Source organism: Triplophysa dalaica, chromosome 4 (assembly GCF_015846415.1).
Source record: "Triplophysa dalaica isolate WHDGS20190420 chromosome 4, ASM1584641v1, whole genome shotgun sequence".
Classification (NCBI taxonomy): Eukaryota; Metazoa; Chordata; class Actinopteri; order Cypriniformes; family Nemacheilidae; genus Triplophysa; species Triplophysa dalaica.
This window is the reverse complement of record NC_079545.1, coordinates 16387026-16407827: the sequence shown is the minus strand read 5'-3', so window position 1 is coordinate 16407827 and position 20802 is coordinate 16387026. Positions and strand designations below refer to the sequence as shown.

The window sequence follows — 20802 nt, the reverse complement described above, 5'->3', positions numbered from 1 at the left end:
GCAGTGACGCACAAAGTGACTGGTGCGGGTCACAGTTGTAAAGGGGGGGGGGGGATCGCAGTGTCAGAGGGGGCAAGGACGGGAGGGAGTTCAGCTTCCTGACAGACTGATGGATGAAGCTGTCCTTCAGTCTGCTGGTCCTCGCCTGGAGACTCCGCAGTCTCCTCCCTGATGGCAGCAGACTGAAGAAGCTGTGTGTCGGGTGGGTGGGATCGCCTGCAATGCTGAGGGCTTTGCGGGTGAGGCGGGTGCTGTAGATGTCCTGGAGGGGGGGGAGAGAGACACCAACGATCTTCTCAGCTGCTCTCACTATCCGTTGAAGGGACTTGCGGCAGGACAATACATGTACAAAATCACTGTTATAATGCTTAAAAGTAAATATGAACTTGTTTTCTTTGTAGTATTTGAGTTCTGAAAAAATACAGAGCATAACTTCTATTATGTTTCTGTTTCTCCAGTTTTCATTTTCTGCAAAAATAGAAATACTTTGATTTTCAAATAGAAATAATATTTTGTTTGAAATTTGGGAGAAATATTGTTAGTATTTTTCCTAAACACATACCTATACATAGTAAATTCAGAAAAACTTGTAAAAAGAAAAAAAGTGGTTTTTGATAAGGTATATATATTATTTTTTCCATGATTGTATATTGGTACAAAATAAACCCCCTTAAAACAGCAGTCAAAGCCCCATATCAATTCACATGGATTATAAGATATATGTGTTTCATTTATTTCCTCAGCGTTACCACCATCATGATCTCCAGTAGATTGATATTAGATAGTTATTTAAAGAATTACTGGAATGTTTACATGAAAGCAGCTCAGCTAAACAATGTCATGCTGACAATGCATGACAAAACTTCCTCCTTTTCAAAGTAAGGCTCTCTGTACGTTTGTGCGTGACAGCATTTTCGATAGGGCTCGGTTGACACAGCTTTGGACACAGTCAGGTAAATTTAAATGATCACTTCCTAAACTTTTTTTCTAAATATATTAACAGAAGCTGATTTAACAATGTTTTGAGGATGGCAATACGTGTTATTTGCATTAATGTCACTTTTTTTAGAGATAAAGAGAGAGGATGCACGTTTGTGTGTGCATGTACTGTACTAGATAAGATATCTCTGAAGTAGATATCTTGGTAGAAGTTTACATATTAAAAATGTCTTTCCTCTTATTCATCTGTTGATATCTCTTCTTCAAATATCATAAAAGGTGTTTGAGTGTGAATTTTATTATTTGGATGTGGGGTTTGGTCCTGGTTGACCCTAAAGATAGAAACACCTGTAATTTTGTTACCTTGTGGGACAATTTTGGTCCCCATGAGGATAACAGCGAATAAACAAAAACGTTCAGATGGGACAGGTTTTTGTTAACCCAGTTTCACGAAGAACAATCAGGAGTTACTTCCCAAAGTTCACCACAGTAAAGAAGAGGATTATTGTGTTTAAGCTCAAAGGACCATTGTTACTTTTATATCTGTTGTTGGTGTTGTGTATCTTAGTGTTTCTGTGCTAGGGAAGCTATTAGAAATGCTGTGGATCAGGTTAGGTTGACTATGTTATGAGTTACAGTAAATTATGGGTGAGGCAGCAGGAATGTCTATTTTTTTAAAATGTATGTCATAACCTCCGTGTGCGTGAGGAACACATCTGGTGTACATTTATGCAATTTACACTTACATAATTTGCAATAAAGTTAGACATTAAGAAATCAGTTTTGTTCTTTGGGAACCGAAGCTATGGTGTTGCTAGCACTATGTTCTTCCAGTTGAGCTGTTAATGACATATGTCAAAACTAAGTCAAAGTATTCCTTCATTAAAACCCAACACTGTTGACAACATACATAACTTAAATAACCTAAATAGCTAAAAACAAAATGAGGGTGTCCAGACGATCTTAAAGTAGAGACCCTTTTGTGAGCCCAAACTTTTCTTCTAGAATTTATTGGCAACAAACTACGTTGAAACAGTATAAAGTGTGTTCTATTTGTGTATTCTTATTGTTTAATTATTTCACAGGTGCACACATAGACCATGGCTGTAAAGGTAACTGTATGTCTGTAAAAAACATTCAAGGGCACTATTGTATTGGGTGTGTATACAGTATTTTATGTGTGGCAAATGGTTAGAGCACTCAAAATGGGAATTTAGTTAAAGCATGACCAGAGTTTGAGACTTTGATGGCTAAAAGTGGCCCAGTTTACCTGGATTAAAGGGATAGTTTATCCAAAAATGAAAATTCTGTCATAATTTACTCACCCTCAAGTTATTCTAAACCTGTATAAATTGTGTGCTGAACAAAATTATATTTAGTAGGATTGGGTTATAAATGTATATTTATTTTTTATTGCTTTTTCTAGTGCATGCTATATATATTTGCTTAATGTTTAATATTTAATTTTTACATTTCATACAAGAATTAAAGGTTGTTTAACTGCCAAATGTTTTTTCAGCAACAGGATCTATTGCGAGACATGCAGAAGTGCTTTGACCAAATGAAAGTTGAAGAGAATAAAACAGAAACAGTCTCTGACAGACATCGGTGTGTACATAAACTTACAATAAACAATACTGTCCTATGGTTATCTGTGTGTCTGTAAGCTCCAAATAATAATGATAATTGTTCTTTTGAGTCTGATATTAATAGTCTTTGTTTATTTGAGTACATCAGCAATGAGAGTATTAATATTGGATGTACAGAGTTTCCTGATAACTCAGAAGAGGTCCGTTCGATTCTTAAAGCTGGGTGGCTAGAAAAAACGCCTCCAAATAGGTGAGAGTTTGGTACAATATCTGCATAAATATTTTGTGCTTGTATGTGTTTTTGAACTGTTTGTGTTGTGTTTTCAGTGGGGTGATTTTCCAGCGCCGATGGGTGCAGCTGGATTCAGAATATTTGAGATATTTTCAGTCTCCCAAGGTAAACAAATACAATAGGTTAACATTTTGCAGATTCTGATCTCAACTGTATATCAGTGTCATCTTTTCGGCATTTTACTGGAAATCATGAGCCTAAAATGCATCAAGGTTTCCTCATTCACCAGAAAATGTTTTTCCTTCCTTCCGGTAAATGTTTCGTTTTAAGGAAGCTGTTATTTATTTACTAGACAAATCTCTTGTCACTCTCACTGGTAGGAGGTATACTCTAAAAGGATGATATCTCTGCGATGCGTTGATAAGGTGGTCGGTGTTGGAGATCTGAAATTTCAGCTCCACAGTCAGAAGCGAACTTTCCTGTTCCGAGCGGACAACACTGGCGAGTATTCATCTTCTCTCTGAAAAAAATGCAAAATTTCTGCTGCTTAGCATTTCTGTTTGATTTATTCAGGCATATTTCTTTGCATAATAGACCCAAGTTTGTTTATGCTGCGTGTCTACCTTTTCAGAGGAAAAAAATGATTGGGTGTGTTGTCTTGAAAAGGCTCTGAGTGATAACAAAAACAGTATTGAATCAAGGAATCTGTTCTTTAAGCGGAGAAGTGTGGATTTTAGTTTCGAAGGCTCCCTGGAGTTGATGTCACCACGCATCAAAGTCTACACGATTATGAGCAGGGACAAACTGTACCTTTTCAAGGACTGTGAGGTGAGTCTGATTGTGGATGTAAAATGTAGCGGTGGCAAATTATTCTAGTGGGTTATTAAATCTGTTAGTCTGTGAATTTGACTAAATGGTATTTGAGGACACATGTGATGTACAATGAATTTTCTTCATCCTAAAAATGCAAATATGGTTAAGTCTTGGATGTTAGCAATATATAAAACACTGCTGTGTTTTTGTAGGAACAATTTCAGGGTGTTGGTATCACTGATATAGACATGCGATTGGCCCTAGTGAAAGATGGAGAAAAACGCTCTTTCACACTCACCACTCCGTATAGAACATTCAGGTAAACATTGCAGATTTAACCCATTTACCTTTAAGTCCCAAATTTTCCAATAACATAATAAAAGTATCTCTCCCTCTCTCTCTCTCTGTAGTTTTTTAGCAGAGTCAGAGAGTGAGAGGCAGAGATGGTGTGACTCTCTGAATGAGTGTGTGAGTCGATCTCTGTCATATGATGGAGTGTGTGAAAGCTTGTGGCGTGTTGCATCCAACCAACAATGTGCGGACTGCAGTGCTTCCATGCCGGAGTGGGCTTCAATAAACCTGTGTGTGCTGCTGTGTGAAAAATGTGCAGGTACCCATAAAGACTCGCCACCAGTCACCCAAAAATTTTAATTCTGTCATTATTTACTCACCCTCTTGTCATTTCAAACCTATTTGACTTTCTTTCTTCTGGTGAACACAAAAGAAGATATTTCGAAGAATGTTGTTAACTGGCACCCATTGACTTGAATTAGTTTTTTGTCCATACAATAGAAGTGAATGGGGTGCCGGCGTTGTTCGGTTACCAACTTTCTTCATAATATCATATTTTGTGTTCTGCGGAAGAAAGTAAGTCATGTAGGCTTGAAATGACGAGTAAATGATGACAGATTTGTTTTGGGCGAACTATCCCTTTAACGCATATTGTATGTACGTCTACTGTGATTGTGTACTTTACAGTTTTTTATGGTAACAGGTGTGCACAGAAGTCTGGGACAGAACGTGTCAAAAGTTCGCAGTCTGAAGCTGGATGAGCGAGTGTGGACCGATGACCTCATCAGGGTAAGTCAATAAGCTGCAGGGACGGCCCAAGCCTTCAGGGGGCCCTAAGCACAATTTTATTTGGGGCCCCCTCTGTACCACCAATATGACTAATTATTGTCAATCCTTGATAATTTGCACACTTTAAATCTAAAACACACATTATCAATTTTATTTGTTGTAGCTGTGTTAATTTGCTTGCATCAATGTTTTTACCCTTCTACAGATTTAAATTGTAATAGTAGCAAACCAACAAGAGTGGTCAGGTGTTCATTTGCACTTGAACATTCAAAGTCTTGCAGTACCAATTGGCATATTTAATGTGGTGTACTAGAAATTAGCTAAATAAACCAGTAGACAATGCATTTACTGTTAACATGTTAAACACTTTAATTACTTTTGGTTAGAAAATTTGGCAACGCGCAAATAGTGCAACGCAATCAACTAAAAATTAAATTATTTAAGATAAACAGTATCTTTTTATATAAAAAACTAATTTAAATTGACTAAATAATAAAATAACAACAAAATGAACAGATCGGATGGATCTTTAACAAGGTGGTTCAAGAATAAAATATAAAGCTGAACACCAATCAACTTCACATAAACACTTTATTTTAGACAAACTAACTCAACTTCATTGAATAATGCATTTTTTTCATTGAATAATGCATTGTGTATCATTACCCATATCCATTGAAATATTTTATAAAAAAACGATGTCAAGAAATGTTTTTGGTGGCCATGGGGGCCTTAAGCAGCGCTTGGTTCGCTTATGCCTTGGGCCGACTCTGATAAGCTATGATGTGATTTGCTCAGTTCTGTTTAAATCCCTGTTCTGTCTGACAAAGAGAAAATGATTTAAGATCATATTTGATGATATCTGATTGTTTGGTCATGTGTTCGGCAGGTTTTTCTGCAGCTGGGTAATGCTAAAGCAAATACATTCTGGGGAGCGAATATTCCCCCGAGCGAGAGTCTTTGCGTGAACGCAAATGATGAGCATCGTCTCCAGCACATCACAGCCAAATATGTGCAGGGCAAATATCGCAAATATCACACACTCTACGGGCATCAGGAGGAGCTTGATAGTGTAAGTCAACACATGACAAATTTTATATAATTTATATGATTATTCTTTTATCACATCCTTTATATTCATGTTTTGCTTGTTTTCTTTTGTAAGGCTCTGTGCAAAGCAGTGCAGTCGGCAGATTTATTGGAGATTCTAACATTGCTCCACTGTGGGGCAGATATCAAGTGCCACACTGGTATCCCAGAATTCCCGACTCCACTGTCTCTGGCCAAACGCAGTGGTCAGTCAGCACAAGCGGAGCTACTTACGCAGAACCTAAACACAGGTGCATAAATATACATGCAAAACTTTAGCATATAGTACATATTATGCTGTATTGTACACAAATAAAGAGCCATAGAACTTGTTCTTCTATTATAAATACATATTTAACTGAGCAACCGTTACCTAATAGAAGCTCTTTAATTTGGAAGGGTGTAAAAGGGAACTGTAACCAAAACAATGTGTTAGAGAAAGAGAAAAGAAAGAAACAGACAGACTGCAGAATACTACATGAATCACTATAAACAAGTCAAGTCCAAGTTGAGTTTTATTGTCATTCCACTACATGTGCAGAAAAAGGGGGTTGAATTGGGTTACACAGGGGGCCAGGTTGAATTGAGTTGAGGGCTCTCACAGCCTGGGGGAAAAAGCTGTTGAGCTGTCTGGTATAGCGGGCTCTGATGCTCCCGTACCATCTAGCTGATGGTTGGAGCTGGAAGAGACTATGGGAGGGATGGGTAGGGTCCTTCATGATACTGTTGGCTTTGCTGCGCTACAGTTCCCATAACAGACAGTGATGCAGCTGGTCAACACGCTTTCTATAGTTCCCCTGTAGAATGAAGTGTTGATGGTTTGAGCGAGAATCAAGTTTTGTGTGAAAATGTTTCATTTTTTTATTTATTTTTATTAGCAGAATCTTTTGAGTCAGTGCTTAAAGATGTATCCATCCAGTCTCATTGTGGCTACCTTTTCAAGCCCTCCTCATCATCTCGGCCAATCACAGAGCACAAAAACAAAGCAGGTAAGTAAGCTTGAGCTTATTTAATAAAAACATCAGTTGCCAACAATATTAGAATGGCATTCATAAGTTGAGCTTTGTGTGTTTGTGAGGATGTGGAAACGTGAAACAACTGGTGACAGATAGTGAAGAGAATCCCAAACTGCCAAAACAGGAAAATAAACATTTCCGTAATTTTATGGAAAAAAAGTTGTTCATTGTTATAAACCTTAACTAACATTATCCACCTTTTCTTGACGTCTCCATGGAGGGTGTCAATACCGCGAGTGACCTCCTGGTTGATTCTCCGCACTTTCGGTTTGTATTTGTTAATGGTTAAAATAAAGATTTTTTGCGGTAAAAGGCTGTCACAACAGCCACAGAAGGCTCAGAAATCGAGTGTCACCACATGACAAAACAAGAGCGTAAAGTAAATAACATTTAAAGACAGCTCGGTCTTAGCTCTGACTACTGCATTCTGCACCTCTCAAAAACATTCCAACACATTGTTTACTTCGTTATTTACTTTATTGTTATTGCATAGTACACCACTATTAACACATGAAACATACATCCAGGGCTTAGTGACAATGTAATAATTTATTTGAATATCAAATTAAGTTTAATATTACAGTTGCGTTGCATTCAAACATACGTACACACATTGGATGACGCAGGAAATAAACTCTATTTTAACAGCATTTTGTATGTAATGTATGTATTTAAGTATGCTTAGCTAAGTCAGCATCAAAGCTCATTAAATAAAGACACGTTTAAGAACACATGAGCTGAATCGCTACATGACATACCAGAACCAGTCACACTGAAGCCTGAAGCTTCTCCAATACTGGTTCGCCCTCGCAGATAAACAGCTCAGTTGTAGGGATAGATTGGTAAAGCATGGGTATGAAGGTTGTGCATATTGGCGTGTTGTGCTGGGAGTGGGCTCCGAGCTCACCGGATCTATCCGAACCCGGAGCACTCTACCCTGGTCAGGGCAAGTGCGCCGGGCTCGCAACAGGCTTGAGCTCGGAACATACGCTGTTTTAAATGACATAAAAGTATTATAACGTCTGTTTAAAAGCTTTCAAGCTTACTTGGAAATGCCAGACTAATGGGATCAAGCGGGGAACAAGACATACTGAGTAATTTCGTACATTAAGAAAATGGTGGATAAACGGAGCTCTGGGGTAGAAAATAATCCAAAAATATTTGAAAGTACATGAAAGTTATAATTACATTTTAAAATGACATTAAAAAACAGACTTGAAGACATTTTGTGACATATAAATCCGTAAAGATTATACATTAGCTACAGTTAAATTAAATGGGAATGATGCATTATTTTGTATTGGTGAATATTCCAGACTTTGCTCAGCGTTGGTGTTGTCTGGAGGGTGGAGTGTTTAGCTACTATAAGAATGACCATAGCAACAAGCGTGGTAGCATGAAGACCAGTGAAATTATCTGCCTGTCTGTCAACAGCCCAGGGAAACATGTGTAATATATTTTAAGCTATTTTTACAATATTATTGTACAATATTACAACTGGTGATGCGTGTTCCATGTTTATATTGTTCTGCACTCTGATTGGCTGACAGCTATGAGCACACCTTTGAGCTGTACACTGATGAAGGCCGAGGCTACCTGTTTGGGGCTGATGATGCTAACACAGTCAGAAACTGGAGCAAGGCCATTTCCATGGTAACAATCTTTGTATCTGTCACTGTAGCTAGGACGAATGGGGCAAATACATTTTATGGTACATTATGGGGTCAAGCAAATAGAAAGTAGGTTTGTGAGGGTACTCCTGAAGTACGCCCAATAAAAACGTATTCATTAAAAGGTACACATATTATATTTATTGTTGGCTGTCTTGTGATTGTTTATTCCTTTGCTCCACTCAGGCTATGTTACCTCCTGCCCTCTTTAATGTATGTGGACCCTGCGATCGTCTGGGTCGCCTACGCTGCGTTGAAGGAAGCCATGGGATTGGTTGGTTTTGCTTGAGCGGCTTTATACTGCATGTGCTACTGGAGAACACTGTACAAACAATTGATCTGCGCAAACTGCTCTCGCTCAGTAAGTTAGACAAGTGTGTTGTAGGGCATATCTTACCAAGCTAATGGTCTCATAACCCTAAATGTACCCCTAACAAGTTTAAAATGAACAAATAAAATAATTTGGCCAATTTATCAGCCATTTATTTAAATAGACCAACTAACTTGTTTTACTTTATTCGTGAGGACATTTCCAATCATTTGGTCTCTAAGTAGAGCCAAGTCTGTGCATGCAGGTTTCATGTAACTGAATATCATGTGTGTAGCGCTCTCCGATAGCGATGGCTCCATGGTGCTGGTGTGGAGGGGTGGAACCCTGCATGTCCCAACTGACCGCAGACCTCATTTTGTGGGCTGGCAGACCTGCATACAGCAGAAATCTGGCTCTGGAGATCAACCCCTTTCTCACCAGCAGCTTACAGAGCTTGATGTACCGGTGACCGTCGACCGCTGCTTGAACCATGTAACACGTCATGGTACTTTACAATGACATATTCACACTACAAACATTATACTTCATTAATATTTAAACATAATATTCATTCATTCATGCATTCACAGATTCATCGATTCATTCATCGATTAATTTGTTTGTTCGTACAAAACACAAGCATAAGCCTGCCTGTCTTTATTTCAGGACTTCTGTCTCCGGGAATCTACCGGAAGAACGGCGTAAATTCTCACATTACTGAACTACTGAAAAGGTTTCACAATGATGCACGAAGTGTCTCATGGAGCGAGTTAGATTTTTCTGTGGATGATGTAGCAAACACTCTAAAGAGGTTTCTCAGGGAGGTCAAAGATGGAGTGCTGAATGGCCAGGATAATGCCAAGAGCTGGCTTAATGCTGCAGGTGAAGAGCAACTTCTATGTGAGACAATACTTAGAATGTTTTTTATATGTAACATATACTGTTTATGTTAAATCTGCAGGTCTGGAGGACAAAAGTGAAAGGATTTATCAATACCAAAATCTCCTATCAAACCTACCAATTGTCAACCAAGCAACACTCAAGGTCCTCACACACCACCTGCATAGGTAAGTGTTGGGATTTGGATTAAATAAAGTCATACAGGTTTGAAATGACATGAGAGTAAGTGATACATTAAAATTAATTTAATTATGGGGTGAACTATCCCTTAACCAATCAAACTAGTTATGGTTATGTTATGTTTGAAGATCATGAAGAAAATTTAAATTCTTTCTTCATAGCCCTCAGTTCATTCCAAACCTGTTTAAATGTATTTGTTCTGCTAAACACGATGGAAGATATTTGGAAGAATGTCAGTAACCAAACAGATCTAACCCCCCATTTACTCCCATAGTAGGGAAAATAAATACTATGGGAGTCAATCTGGGATGAGATCTGTTTGGTTACTTCGGATATTTCCAAATATCTTCCTTTGTGGTCACCAGAACAAATACATTTAAACAGGTTTGGAGCGAACTGAGGGTGGGTAAATAATAACAGAATTTTCATTTTGGGGATTACTGCAATGATTGTAAAGTGTGCTGATCGCTTTTGTAAAAACGTGACATTTTTTGCTTTGTATTAGTGTTCAGCATCTGTCCAACGAGAATCAGATGACAAAAAAAAACCTTAGTATTGTGTTTGGTCCAACGCTCTTCCAGAACGATGGAAAAGATGTCAAAGCAACTCGAGTGGTGGAGGAGTTGATCCAGAACTACTGCAGTATTTTTAATGTGAGTATTACAAAAAAAGTAGTCTGGTGTTTAAACTACATTAGTAAATATTCAATATATATATTATTTATTATATAATATATCCATTTATTTATTACTTTTGTGAAAACAAATCTTAATATCAGATTGTTTGAATCATACACAGAGACATTCAAATATAATTTTTAGTTAGTTATTACCAGGGGCAATTCTAGTTTTCAATATTATGGGGGCTCAGCATCCAATTAAGGAGATATACGCACACACACACACACACACATATATATATATATACACACTATATATATATATATATTAGGGCAGTTAATACATGCAATCATTTTTTTCAGATTAAAGCGTTAAGAGATGCCGCTCTAGGCAGGTCAAAATTTGCTTCCTATTTTCACTCTTTGCATTCATTTAAGATATTATTTAACTTGTTGAATTTTTTTACAAAAAGTGCTTTCTGGCATAATCTTGTATGTTTATATTCATTCAAGCATGAAAAGTGAGTTAATAATGTTGCACTGTCTGACTGTTTTTTAAAGGCGCCGCGTTCTTAACATGCTGCTGTTACTAATTCTTCTGGACGAGATTCTTCTGTATTTAATGTATTTAGCAGTAAAGACTGTAAAGTGTTTGAGAACTTTATTTATTTTCTGTATATTTCCTATACCTGGTAGACTGGTAGGAAAGGCACACATATTAAAATAGGTTTGATTAAAAATAAATTAGTTATTAATAAAAACATCAGTTGCCAACAATATTAGAACGGCTTTCATTCATAAAATGGTACTGTAAAAGAAATGTGTTGTTTCTGCATGAATTTGGAGATAAAATGTATAATATAATATAAAAGTATATTTAAAAACATAAAAGCCGTGTGTGATTAATTTTTTTAAATCGATTGACAGCACTAAAATAAACATGTTAAACAAAATAAATAGTGTATGTTTAATTTCACTATACGTGTGCGATTTTTTTTTCTTATCCGTTGACAGCACTAAAATATATATAATTTTATATCCACTCTCTAAGCACCACATTCTGTATACATTACTAAAATAAATAATTTCGAAAGAATATGCAAAATAACCACAATTTATTGTTCTTTAAATTATCAACCTAATCGATTAATCTGCAACATTTATGATTCAAAGTGACAACAACAGCCACAAATCCATATAATAAATGTCAGAATCAACTGCTGACTTATCAAGTTATTCCTTCTACTAAATAAGTTACTAAGATGTTTCCTTGCCCTCCTGTGCATGACTGGATGCTTGTCATAGTCACCAGCCGCAGTGCCCCTTTCAAGCTCACTAGAGGGCACTCTCCACATTCACCCGGACTGCCACATACACCGCATTTCCCATAAGCCTTTGGACTCATTTATCTGTATTACATTCACCTGTGTCTAGTTACCTCTTGCACCTGTCTGTATATAACCCGGTTCATTCAGTCAGTCATTGCGGAGACTTGTTTGTTGTTTCACACTGCAATTCTGAGCGTTTACATGGTGGGTTCGTGACAGTGCTCATCTAGCACATCCACAATATGTTTAAAATGAATAATAAAAATACGCAAGCGTCTGAACAATGACAAAGATCTCCCAGGTAACCTTTTGTTTACTCGGAACCGGTAGCGTAGCCAGAAAAGAGACTGGGTGTGCCACATTTAGAAACAGATTAAAGTGCAAAAAACCCAACTCTGCATATAACGTTACATAATACACTGTGCTGATGTGTAAAACTAAACTCGCCACATATCAGTAAAAACTATATACATTTTATATTTATATAAATTATCAAATATAACTATTCATTACATCAATAACAACAACGCCATAACACATAAACAGTACCGTTAATAATGCATCAAAGGGGGAGACGGCACATAATATCTGATATTGTGATATGTGAGACGATTGAGTTAGTCTGTCTCTGGGTCAGTGCCGGCCAAAACGCCGAATATTCTAGTCACACCGGTGTGATCGAAAACGTGCCAAAGGGTTTAAGACTTTAAAAAAAAAACGGAATTTATTGGCACACCCTGGCACACCCGTGGCTATACCACTGCTCCGAACTCAGAACAACGAATAACACAGCCACACCAGACAGTGCTGTCTGTGTTTCCGCTAAACTAGAACTATAAGGTGGCTAAAGCCCACATAAAGAGGGCCTAGCAATGCCACTGGTCATTACATTGATGACTGTTGAACAGAACATTGAACTAATGATGACTCTGCTTATTATATACTCACCCGCATGTTGTTCTAATTAAATTTTGTTGTTCTGCTAAACACAAAGAAAAATATTTAGAAGAATGTTTGAAACTAAACAGTTCTGGGGCACTATTGACTTCCATAGTATGTGAAAAACTACTATGGTACTCAATGATGACCCAAAACGATCTTGTTTCCCACCTTCTTTAAAATACCTTCTTTTGTGCTCAGCAGAACAAGGAATTTTAGAACAACTTGATTGTGAATATACGATGACAGAATTTTTGGATGAACTATCCCTTTAAGTGATCTAAAGAATGTTCTTTCGCAGGTTTCAGAGTCTGAACTACAGAGGCAACTCAACTTGACTACTGTCGCCCTGAATAAACACAAATCTGAGGTCAGTTTTCAAGTCAACATATACTGTATACTGTACACCTTTTAAAAGTTACTATTTTCCAAAATGTAACTGTGTTTTGAAATACTTTGATGTAATTTCTTAAATAATTGTATTTCAGAGGCCCTCGAGTAAAACCACATCCAGCATTATTTGTGCTGTTTATCTTGAGAGAATAGAGGAGGGGTTAGAGGTGCTCGTTCAGGTAGAGATTCAATATCAACACATTTATGTACTTATTTGGACTTCTTGGTGTGTGTGAGGTCCGATTTGGTGTGTATGTGTGTGTGTTAGGTTGGGGCAAATATGACTGCAGTTGAGTTGGTTTCTGAAGTTTTGGATCATAAAGAAGTTAAGCCGACCAATGAGGATTTCTGGAGCTGTTATGAGATTCTAGAGAACGTGGAAATGGGTGAGATTTGATAGCACATAGTAAACCTTTTCTGCATTATTTTGTTGATTAATGTAGATGACTTCAAATCTTTATTTGATTCCCTGATTCGTTCATTCTGTCATCTGACTTCATGATGATACAGTATGTCCTACTATACAACTTCTTTGTTCTCATGTCTAGAGAAATGAAAGGGGCATCAAAATGCACGACTGGTCGCTCAGCCACACAACTCATTGGAATCTTATAAGTGAACCCCTGTTTTATTTTTACAGACCGAATGCTGCACTACTCAGAAAAAGTGTTGACAGTCTACTTTTCACCTGTGCTAAAGTGTAACCTGCTAGTCAAAAAGAATCAATACATCAGCAGCATCTTGAAGTACCTGGGTACATAATATATAATCACACATACAGACTTATAAATAAAAATCTCTGATCCAGCTCTTGACACGAGTGATTGGTTAAAGGAACAGTTCACCCAAAAATTAAAATTCTGTCATCGTTTAACATGTATGCATTTGACAGACGCTTTTATCCAAAGCGACTTACATTGTATTATCCTATACATTATCCTATAGGTATTTGCAATCCCCTGGGATCGAACCCACAACCTTGCATTGTTAACACAATGCTCTTACCGCTGAGCTACAGGAAGCTGTGTACATTTCTTTGTTCTGATGAAGAAAGAGAAAGATATTTAGAAAAATGCTTTTAAAACTGTTTTTGAACACCATTGACTACCATATTAGGACAAATTGCTTTGTTCTGTCGAACAAAAAAGAAGATATTTTGAAGAATGCAGGAAAGCAAATAGTTCTCGGGCACTTTTTACTTTCATTGTACTTTTTCCTACTATGGCTGTCAATGGTGGCCAAGTACTGTTTGGTTACAAGCATTCTTCCAAATATATTTCTCTGCTTATATCAGAATGATGAAATTTATACAGATTTGGAGCAGAGAGTAAATGATGACAGATTTTTTATTTTGGGGTGAACTGTCCTTTTAACATAAAAAAAACATCATCTCGTTGACAAAATCATTTAAATGTGTGAACATTCATAGGAAGATTAAATTTCCAACACCGGTGCAGTAGATATTTCTGTTTATGCGTGTGCAGGGATGATGGAGAATGTTGGTAAGAGTGGCACACTGCGTGTTTGTGAGGTTAAAACTGAACGCAGCAAAAACTATTGTAGTCGCTACTGTGAACTGTCTGGTACCACCTTTAGACTGCACAAGGGGCTGCAGGTGCGTATATGTGTGTGTTAACAATATGATGCATGTGTAAAGTAGCAGTTGAGGATACAATACATTTATACATGAACAAACTTAAACCAATTAAACCAGTATACCGAACTAAATGTTTGATGTCTGATTATTTCAGAATTCTCCATGTGAGAGGGAGTGGCCTGTCAAAGAGCTGAAAGTCTACAATGGTTATCGAAGCAAACTGAATTCACCCACACCGTAATGAACTATATCTCTATGCAAGCACAAACACACAGTATAAACATAACATATACATTTAAAGAGATGCAATAAAGCTCTGAAAGTTATTTTTCCAAAACCAATATATATAAATACTGCCTTTTGGAAGTTATGTGTTTTTTTGGGAGTTAAGGTTTGTTTTTTAAAAGCTTAAAACGTTTGACGTTCGAATGTTTGACGTTCCCGTTTCAAATTTCCAGGATATTAATCAACATAATCAATGTAACTGGTTTGCTTTTCTTTATAGTTGGGGAATAACACTGGTACATGAAAAACGACCATGGTGAGTCTGTGAAGTTTGACTGAGCTGTGATGCCTTACCATTTCATACCCAAATTTAACCCTGTTGGAGATCCAACTACCTTTTTTGCAAGGCAAATGATGTTGAACTTGAATCATGCAGGTATTAGGTTCAAAATAAACATTGAATGTTTAATATCTGCATGAGGAAGTTTGACCTAACTTTTATGGTCTTACACGTTACACATTTGAAGCATAAAAATGTATTATTTCTGGAAATTATTCACATTATTAACTACCTCATAATGTAATGCACATTGTAACACTCAGGTGATGTAACAACACGGTACATCACCATGTTATAATTGAATATCAATTGAAACTGTTTCAAACATTTGACAGTTGACACACGTGTTCGTAAAATAACACTGAAATTCGAGGTTTTGAGTGTTTCTCTCTCTGGATCTTTTCCTCCAGGTATCTCTGCTGTGATAATGAGGATGAATTCATTGAATGGACAGCCACTTTCTATAGCATTCAGGTATCACCTCTGCCACATCGTTCTGTGTAAACGTGTATTTGTTTAAATTCCAACACACAGTTTAAAAAACGCGAACAATGTTTTCAATTATATGAGCTGAAAGGTTTTATTTATCTCGTAGTATGATGGTGACATCTGGCCCTCTCTGTTGGTGATGCAATCTCACAACAGCTGATTCCCTGAACAGCTGTTCAGGGAATGGAACATAAAGGTGTTTACAAATAGACTGTCACACTTGGAGAGTGAGACAATACAACCAGGAATTGTGTTATGTGCTATGAATTAACAATCATTTAAATCACAGTAATATTTATACAGCTGCAGATACAAATAAGAGACCTCTTCAATTTCATCAACTTCTTTTAATCAAAATCTCAGAATGTATTGTAGCAATTACAGTCCAGGGTCTATGAAATTACAGTCCAGGGTCCAACATCAATGTGAAAGACTGTGAAAAGGCAACAATGCATAAAAGAACATAATATAAAATATAACATATATCGTTTTTTTAAATGATCCTAAAATACATGTAGTACATTAGTATTGTATTGACTAGACATGAATATGAACTTGTTTTCTTAGCAGTATTCAAGATCATCAAACTTTGCATTTTCTTATTTGTGATTTTGACCAGTTTGTCCCATTTAAATTTTTTGCAAATAAAGAAAAACCCGTTTGGAATTTGGGAAAAATGTTGTCACTAGTTGAAACAAAACTAGTTTTAATTAACAATGTATAGTTAATTCATTTTGGAATGGTCTCTTAATCTGTTTCTGCGGCTATATGATCATGAATCTTTCATCCTTAAATCTGCTTTAGACTGATTTATTGTAGACAATACAAAAGTGTTTGAATCTTTTACTGTTGTTATGAGCAGAATATTTATTCAACTTCAGCTTACAATACAAAACACACAATACAGCATTGTTTTCTAAATTATTTTTGATTTGATCATGCCTTATGATGCTGTGGAAATATGTTTTAGTGATAAAGTAACGTTACGCCATAAAACTGAAATATAGGTGCAATATAACAATTTCTTTACATACATAATTTATGAACCTTAGAAATGAATGTGTAAAACAGCTGATTTTCTTATTTGTGAAATATATTGATTTACTTTTTGTCATTATACTCTAAAAATGCACATTTAGGGGCGGTTTCCCAGACAATGATTAGCTTAAACCAGGACTAGGCCTTGGTTAAATTAGGATAATTCAATTGACATACTTTACAAAAAAAATGACTGTGTGGTTGGGTTGTCTCCTAACGTTTCACGCCTAGGAGTCAGTGCAAGATGTTTTCGATCAAGGCATCTCTCACATTTAAGTAAGTCTGAGACTAGGCTTAAGCCCTGTCCGGGAAACCCCCCCTTACTGTTTCTCGTCCCACAAATTCATGAATTTCTGTTGACAAGGACTGTTTAATATCATAATATTGTATAAAATAAAATGTTCTCAGCACACATTTACATATTTTTTTAATAATGGTAGATTTTATTACACATCTAGTATTTTAGCTATTGAGTATGTATGTTTTATTTTATACATCGGCACTCATATTTGGCTTAAAATATGCATGCAGTCCTTATGATCTAAATAGAAGATTGCTATGCTGTAGCTCAGTTGTATTTTATTAAAGAAAGCATGTTGATTTAGATTAATTTTTCTTTGAAAGGTGGAAAGGAATGTTGTTTAAAGTGTCAATAAGAAAACCTGTTTCCATGGAAAGTACATACAAACTTGTTTGGTTACAAGATTTAAAGCACAACCAGTGTTTGTGTGTGTCAACGTGTATTGTTTTATAGTCTTTATGTAGTTTTTATGGCAATTATAATAGCAAATAAAGGAAATATAATTATTGGTCCTGAAAGCAGAAACTATTCAAAGGTAACTATCTTCCAATACAATGTGCATTTTCCATACCGCTGTTCAGATTCAGGATTTGTAAACTGTAAATTAATTTCTAAAACTAATTACATCATACTATTTCTGTTTCATTAACCGAGTAAAAACTAGTTTTGATTTTTACAGACAACATTGACCCCCTATCCAAAATCATACAATTTTAGCTCAAGCTCATCCATTGAAAAGCTTTTAATAATAATGTTTAGTGTACCTTTGAACAAACACCTACATATTGAACAGTGACTCTGATTTGTGAAGTGTCAATGAGTTGCTGACAAGCACTGGTGAGATAAAAGATTTTACAGCTTTATGTTTGTTGTTCTGCTCTTTGGTGGCATTGTAAGTTCTGGTTTTGTGTATGTTTTTTCATCTTTAATTTGTTCATGTCCCAATCTTAAAAATACAAAAAAGGTTTGTTTTGAAGCAATATTTAAAAATGTTACTATCCTTACATACCACATGTGCTACACTTATTTTTAAGTAGTATGTCTTAGTAGTTAGTAAATTTCAAACATTTGTTTCTCTTTTGGTAGTCTTCTGCTGTTGTAACAATACCTCTGTCTTCAGATTTTTCAATATGGCACTATTTTCACAAACATTTCTTTATTTCAATTTTACAAATTTCACAACGGGTGATAAAAATGAATTAAATTCTTGTTTATGTCTCATTTATGAGTTATTCTTGATTCAGACTCTACTAAATGTTTTCTGCCTACTTTTTTGATTCACAAAGAAAAACGTTACTTAATGAATGAGTTCTTTAGAAAGTAAATTAGTTAAAATCACAAGTGCTTAATAATGCATAACACAAAAGCAAATTAAGTTCATTTTGAAATGCGTACTAAAAAGAATGACAACTAAAAGGAAAAGAAGGCAGATTATTTCAAACTACTACCATTTGTCTGATTTGCATAAAATTATGCTATTTTGTTACAATGATGGACAGTCACATAAAAAAAAGTGATCAAAAGCTTATTTCTGGGGGGGAAATAGGTTTCATGGATAAAATTGATTTATCAAAATGGACTTACGGCCGTCTCTTCCAACACTTTGGCATATTGATACAAAACATATATGTCATTGTAGACTAGACACAGATCCATCTATTGGTCCTTAAAAATTTGCAACTGGCTATAACTTTGAATCTTTTGGCCTAAAAGATCAGAATTTTCTCTTTAGAGAATTCGTACTGAGTTGATTATAGTCAGACATTCTTTGATTGGACATCATGATTATGGTCAACCTCAGCATGAAAAAATTATGTTTTTCCAAAGACAAATAGTTTACCAAAGATTTTACCACATTGATAAGTCAGATGTCACCATTCGGATGAATGATGAATTATGATAGATCAGATAGATTGTACTATCTTGTTATTAATCCAAATGATACCATAGTAGTGTTCCATATTGTTCATATGCCAAAACTGATAGATCTAACTATCCTGCAAACATGGATGTCAGATGGGAAGAACAGCAGGTAGGAGACGAAGTGATGTTAAAATAAAATTAGCAAAGTTTATTGTAGAGAGAGAATCACAGTTGGGTTCAGATGTCCATTCTAACTTTGCTCTGTTAAAGAGTAAGTAGCATGTGATTTTTAAGGTCCTTCTTTGGCTTATGGAGTGTCCAACAACAAGTTTATGTACATGGAAGGTGTAAAAACACTATTATGTCGTAATAATAGGAAATTATACTTACCTTCTTGACTGACTCTCAAATGATTCGTTCCGCGATTCATCCATCTAATCCCCTCCTATCCACTAGCCTAGTGTCATGTGATTGGTCAGGTAGTGTAGTCTGTGTGATTGGTCAAACGAGCTTGTAATGAGCAAGGCGGTATGAGAGCGAGTGACGATAATGAGTCTCAGCTGCACGTTGCACGGGTATCGCATCTCTTTGGAGTAGATCGGAAGCATAAAAGGACTAGCGACCGGAGTGTACGACGAGAGAGGACCAGGCCTAGATTTTATGTTATGTTATATGTTTGTGTTGCCGGCAGTCGATCATGTGGGAGCTGCCGGCATTTTACTTTTCGTCTTGTGGTTTGTTTATTTTTTATAAAAAGTTGTTGAACGTTCGCCATTCCTTGAATTTGTTACAGCGTTCACCATCTGTCGCAAATGGAACGCCTACAATCATTGCTGGATTAATGTTTACAGGTGGTATATTATATACAGTGTATAGATAGAAATGGCGGGGATTTCACCTTACCAGTTTGAACCCGTGTCTGACGAAGAATCATCCGAAGACAATAGTAGATAATAGATAGACGATAATAGATTGAACACTTAAATGAGCCGAGTTCATAGATAGATAGACAAACTGTAATACCCCAGAAATAATGGTACATGTTAGCGTTAAATGCATTAGCTTAAAACACATATAAGGTACTCAAATATCCCTTGAAGTTCAGACAAAAGTAAAGAGTCACACTTACAGGTTGTGATTCGGTGGAGCTAACAGGTCCAAATAAGGTTGGTATTACTCCCTTTCAAGGATTGTCTTTTAACATTTCCTGCAGTGAACGAGCAAAGATAATTGAAGCAATCTTTGGTGAAATGACGCGCTCACAGTAAAACCCTGGGGTTATACTCCTTTGGTGTCATTTGAAAATGAACTTAACCATTGTTTCCTCAGAAGTTCTTCCTTTGGTTATTTAAATAAGACACACTTAGTTTCACAACATAGAACACAGGTTTAAGATGGCACACGCATCACGGACGAGCGACAGTGTTTTGGGGGAGGAGAGATTGAAGTTTTCGCGGCAGTCCCAGCAAAACCTAGGCGGGGACTATGTCTAGTGAGGTAAATACGTGGCGGTTAGAGAAACGTCTCGTTTGCGTTATTCAGAGTCGACTGACTTTTTTTACGAGCAAATAACTTTGCTATTTATTCACCTTAGGACTTGGCAGATGGGTTACTTTCAAACACGGCAACATAACTGTAGTAGAGTAGGCGGGGCGAGACCGTGGTTCGAGTCCGGTGAGTAATTGTGAATTAGCGCCAGCTGTTCGCGCTGCCCGAACTCTCCGTCACCGCGAGGCCACTCGGCGGCGAGGACTCTCCGACAGCATGTCTCTCCTTCCTCCCGGGTTTCGGCACCAATGTAACAAATCTCAATAAAATGGAAGGAAGGAGGCGGGAACCGGCAAACATTTAA

General features: G+C 36.6%; 1 protein-coding gene across 6 annotated transcripts; it reads left to right on the top strand.

Moving 5' to 3' along the window:
• Window positions 1-879: 879 nt before the first annotated feature.
• On the top strand, window positions 880-17390 carry arap1a (ArfGAP with RhoGAP domain, ankyrin repeat and PH domain 1a). 6 transcript variants are annotated; one of them, XM_056747402.1, is made up of 29 exons: window positions 880-953; window positions 2025-2051; window positions 2459-2547; window positions 2677-2778; window positions 2856-2925; window positions 3141-3261; window positions 3392-3588; window positions 3786-3892; window positions 3984-4183; window positions 4568-4653; window positions 5543-5725; window positions 5819-5993; window positions 6624-6731; window positions 8075-8207; window positions 8309-8411; window positions 8615-8789; window positions 9034-9243; window positions 9405-9620; window positions 9700-9805; window positions 10324-10471; window positions 13006-13074; window positions 13193-13276; window positions 13366-13483; window positions 13738-13851; window positions 14582-14712; window positions 14849-14931; window positions 15200-15235; window positions 15670-15733; window positions 15855-17390. In XM_056747402.1, the coding sequence occupies exons 2-29, from the start codon at window positions 2040-2042 to the stop codon at window positions 15906-15908; spliced, it is 3294 nt and encodes a 1097-aa protein (XP_056603380.1). In that variant the 5' UTR covers window positions 880-953; window positions 2025-2039; the 3' UTR covers window positions 15909-17390. The 6 variants fall into 6 exon arrangements, with proteins under 6 accessions (XP_056603380.1, XP_056603379.1, XP_056603382.1 ...); XM_056747401.1 differs by having other exon boundaries at window positions 6621-6731; XM_056747404.1 differs by lacking the exon at window positions 2025-2051 and having other exon boundaries at window positions 891-953; window positions 6621-6731.
• Window positions 17391-20802: the final 3412 nt, after the last annotated feature.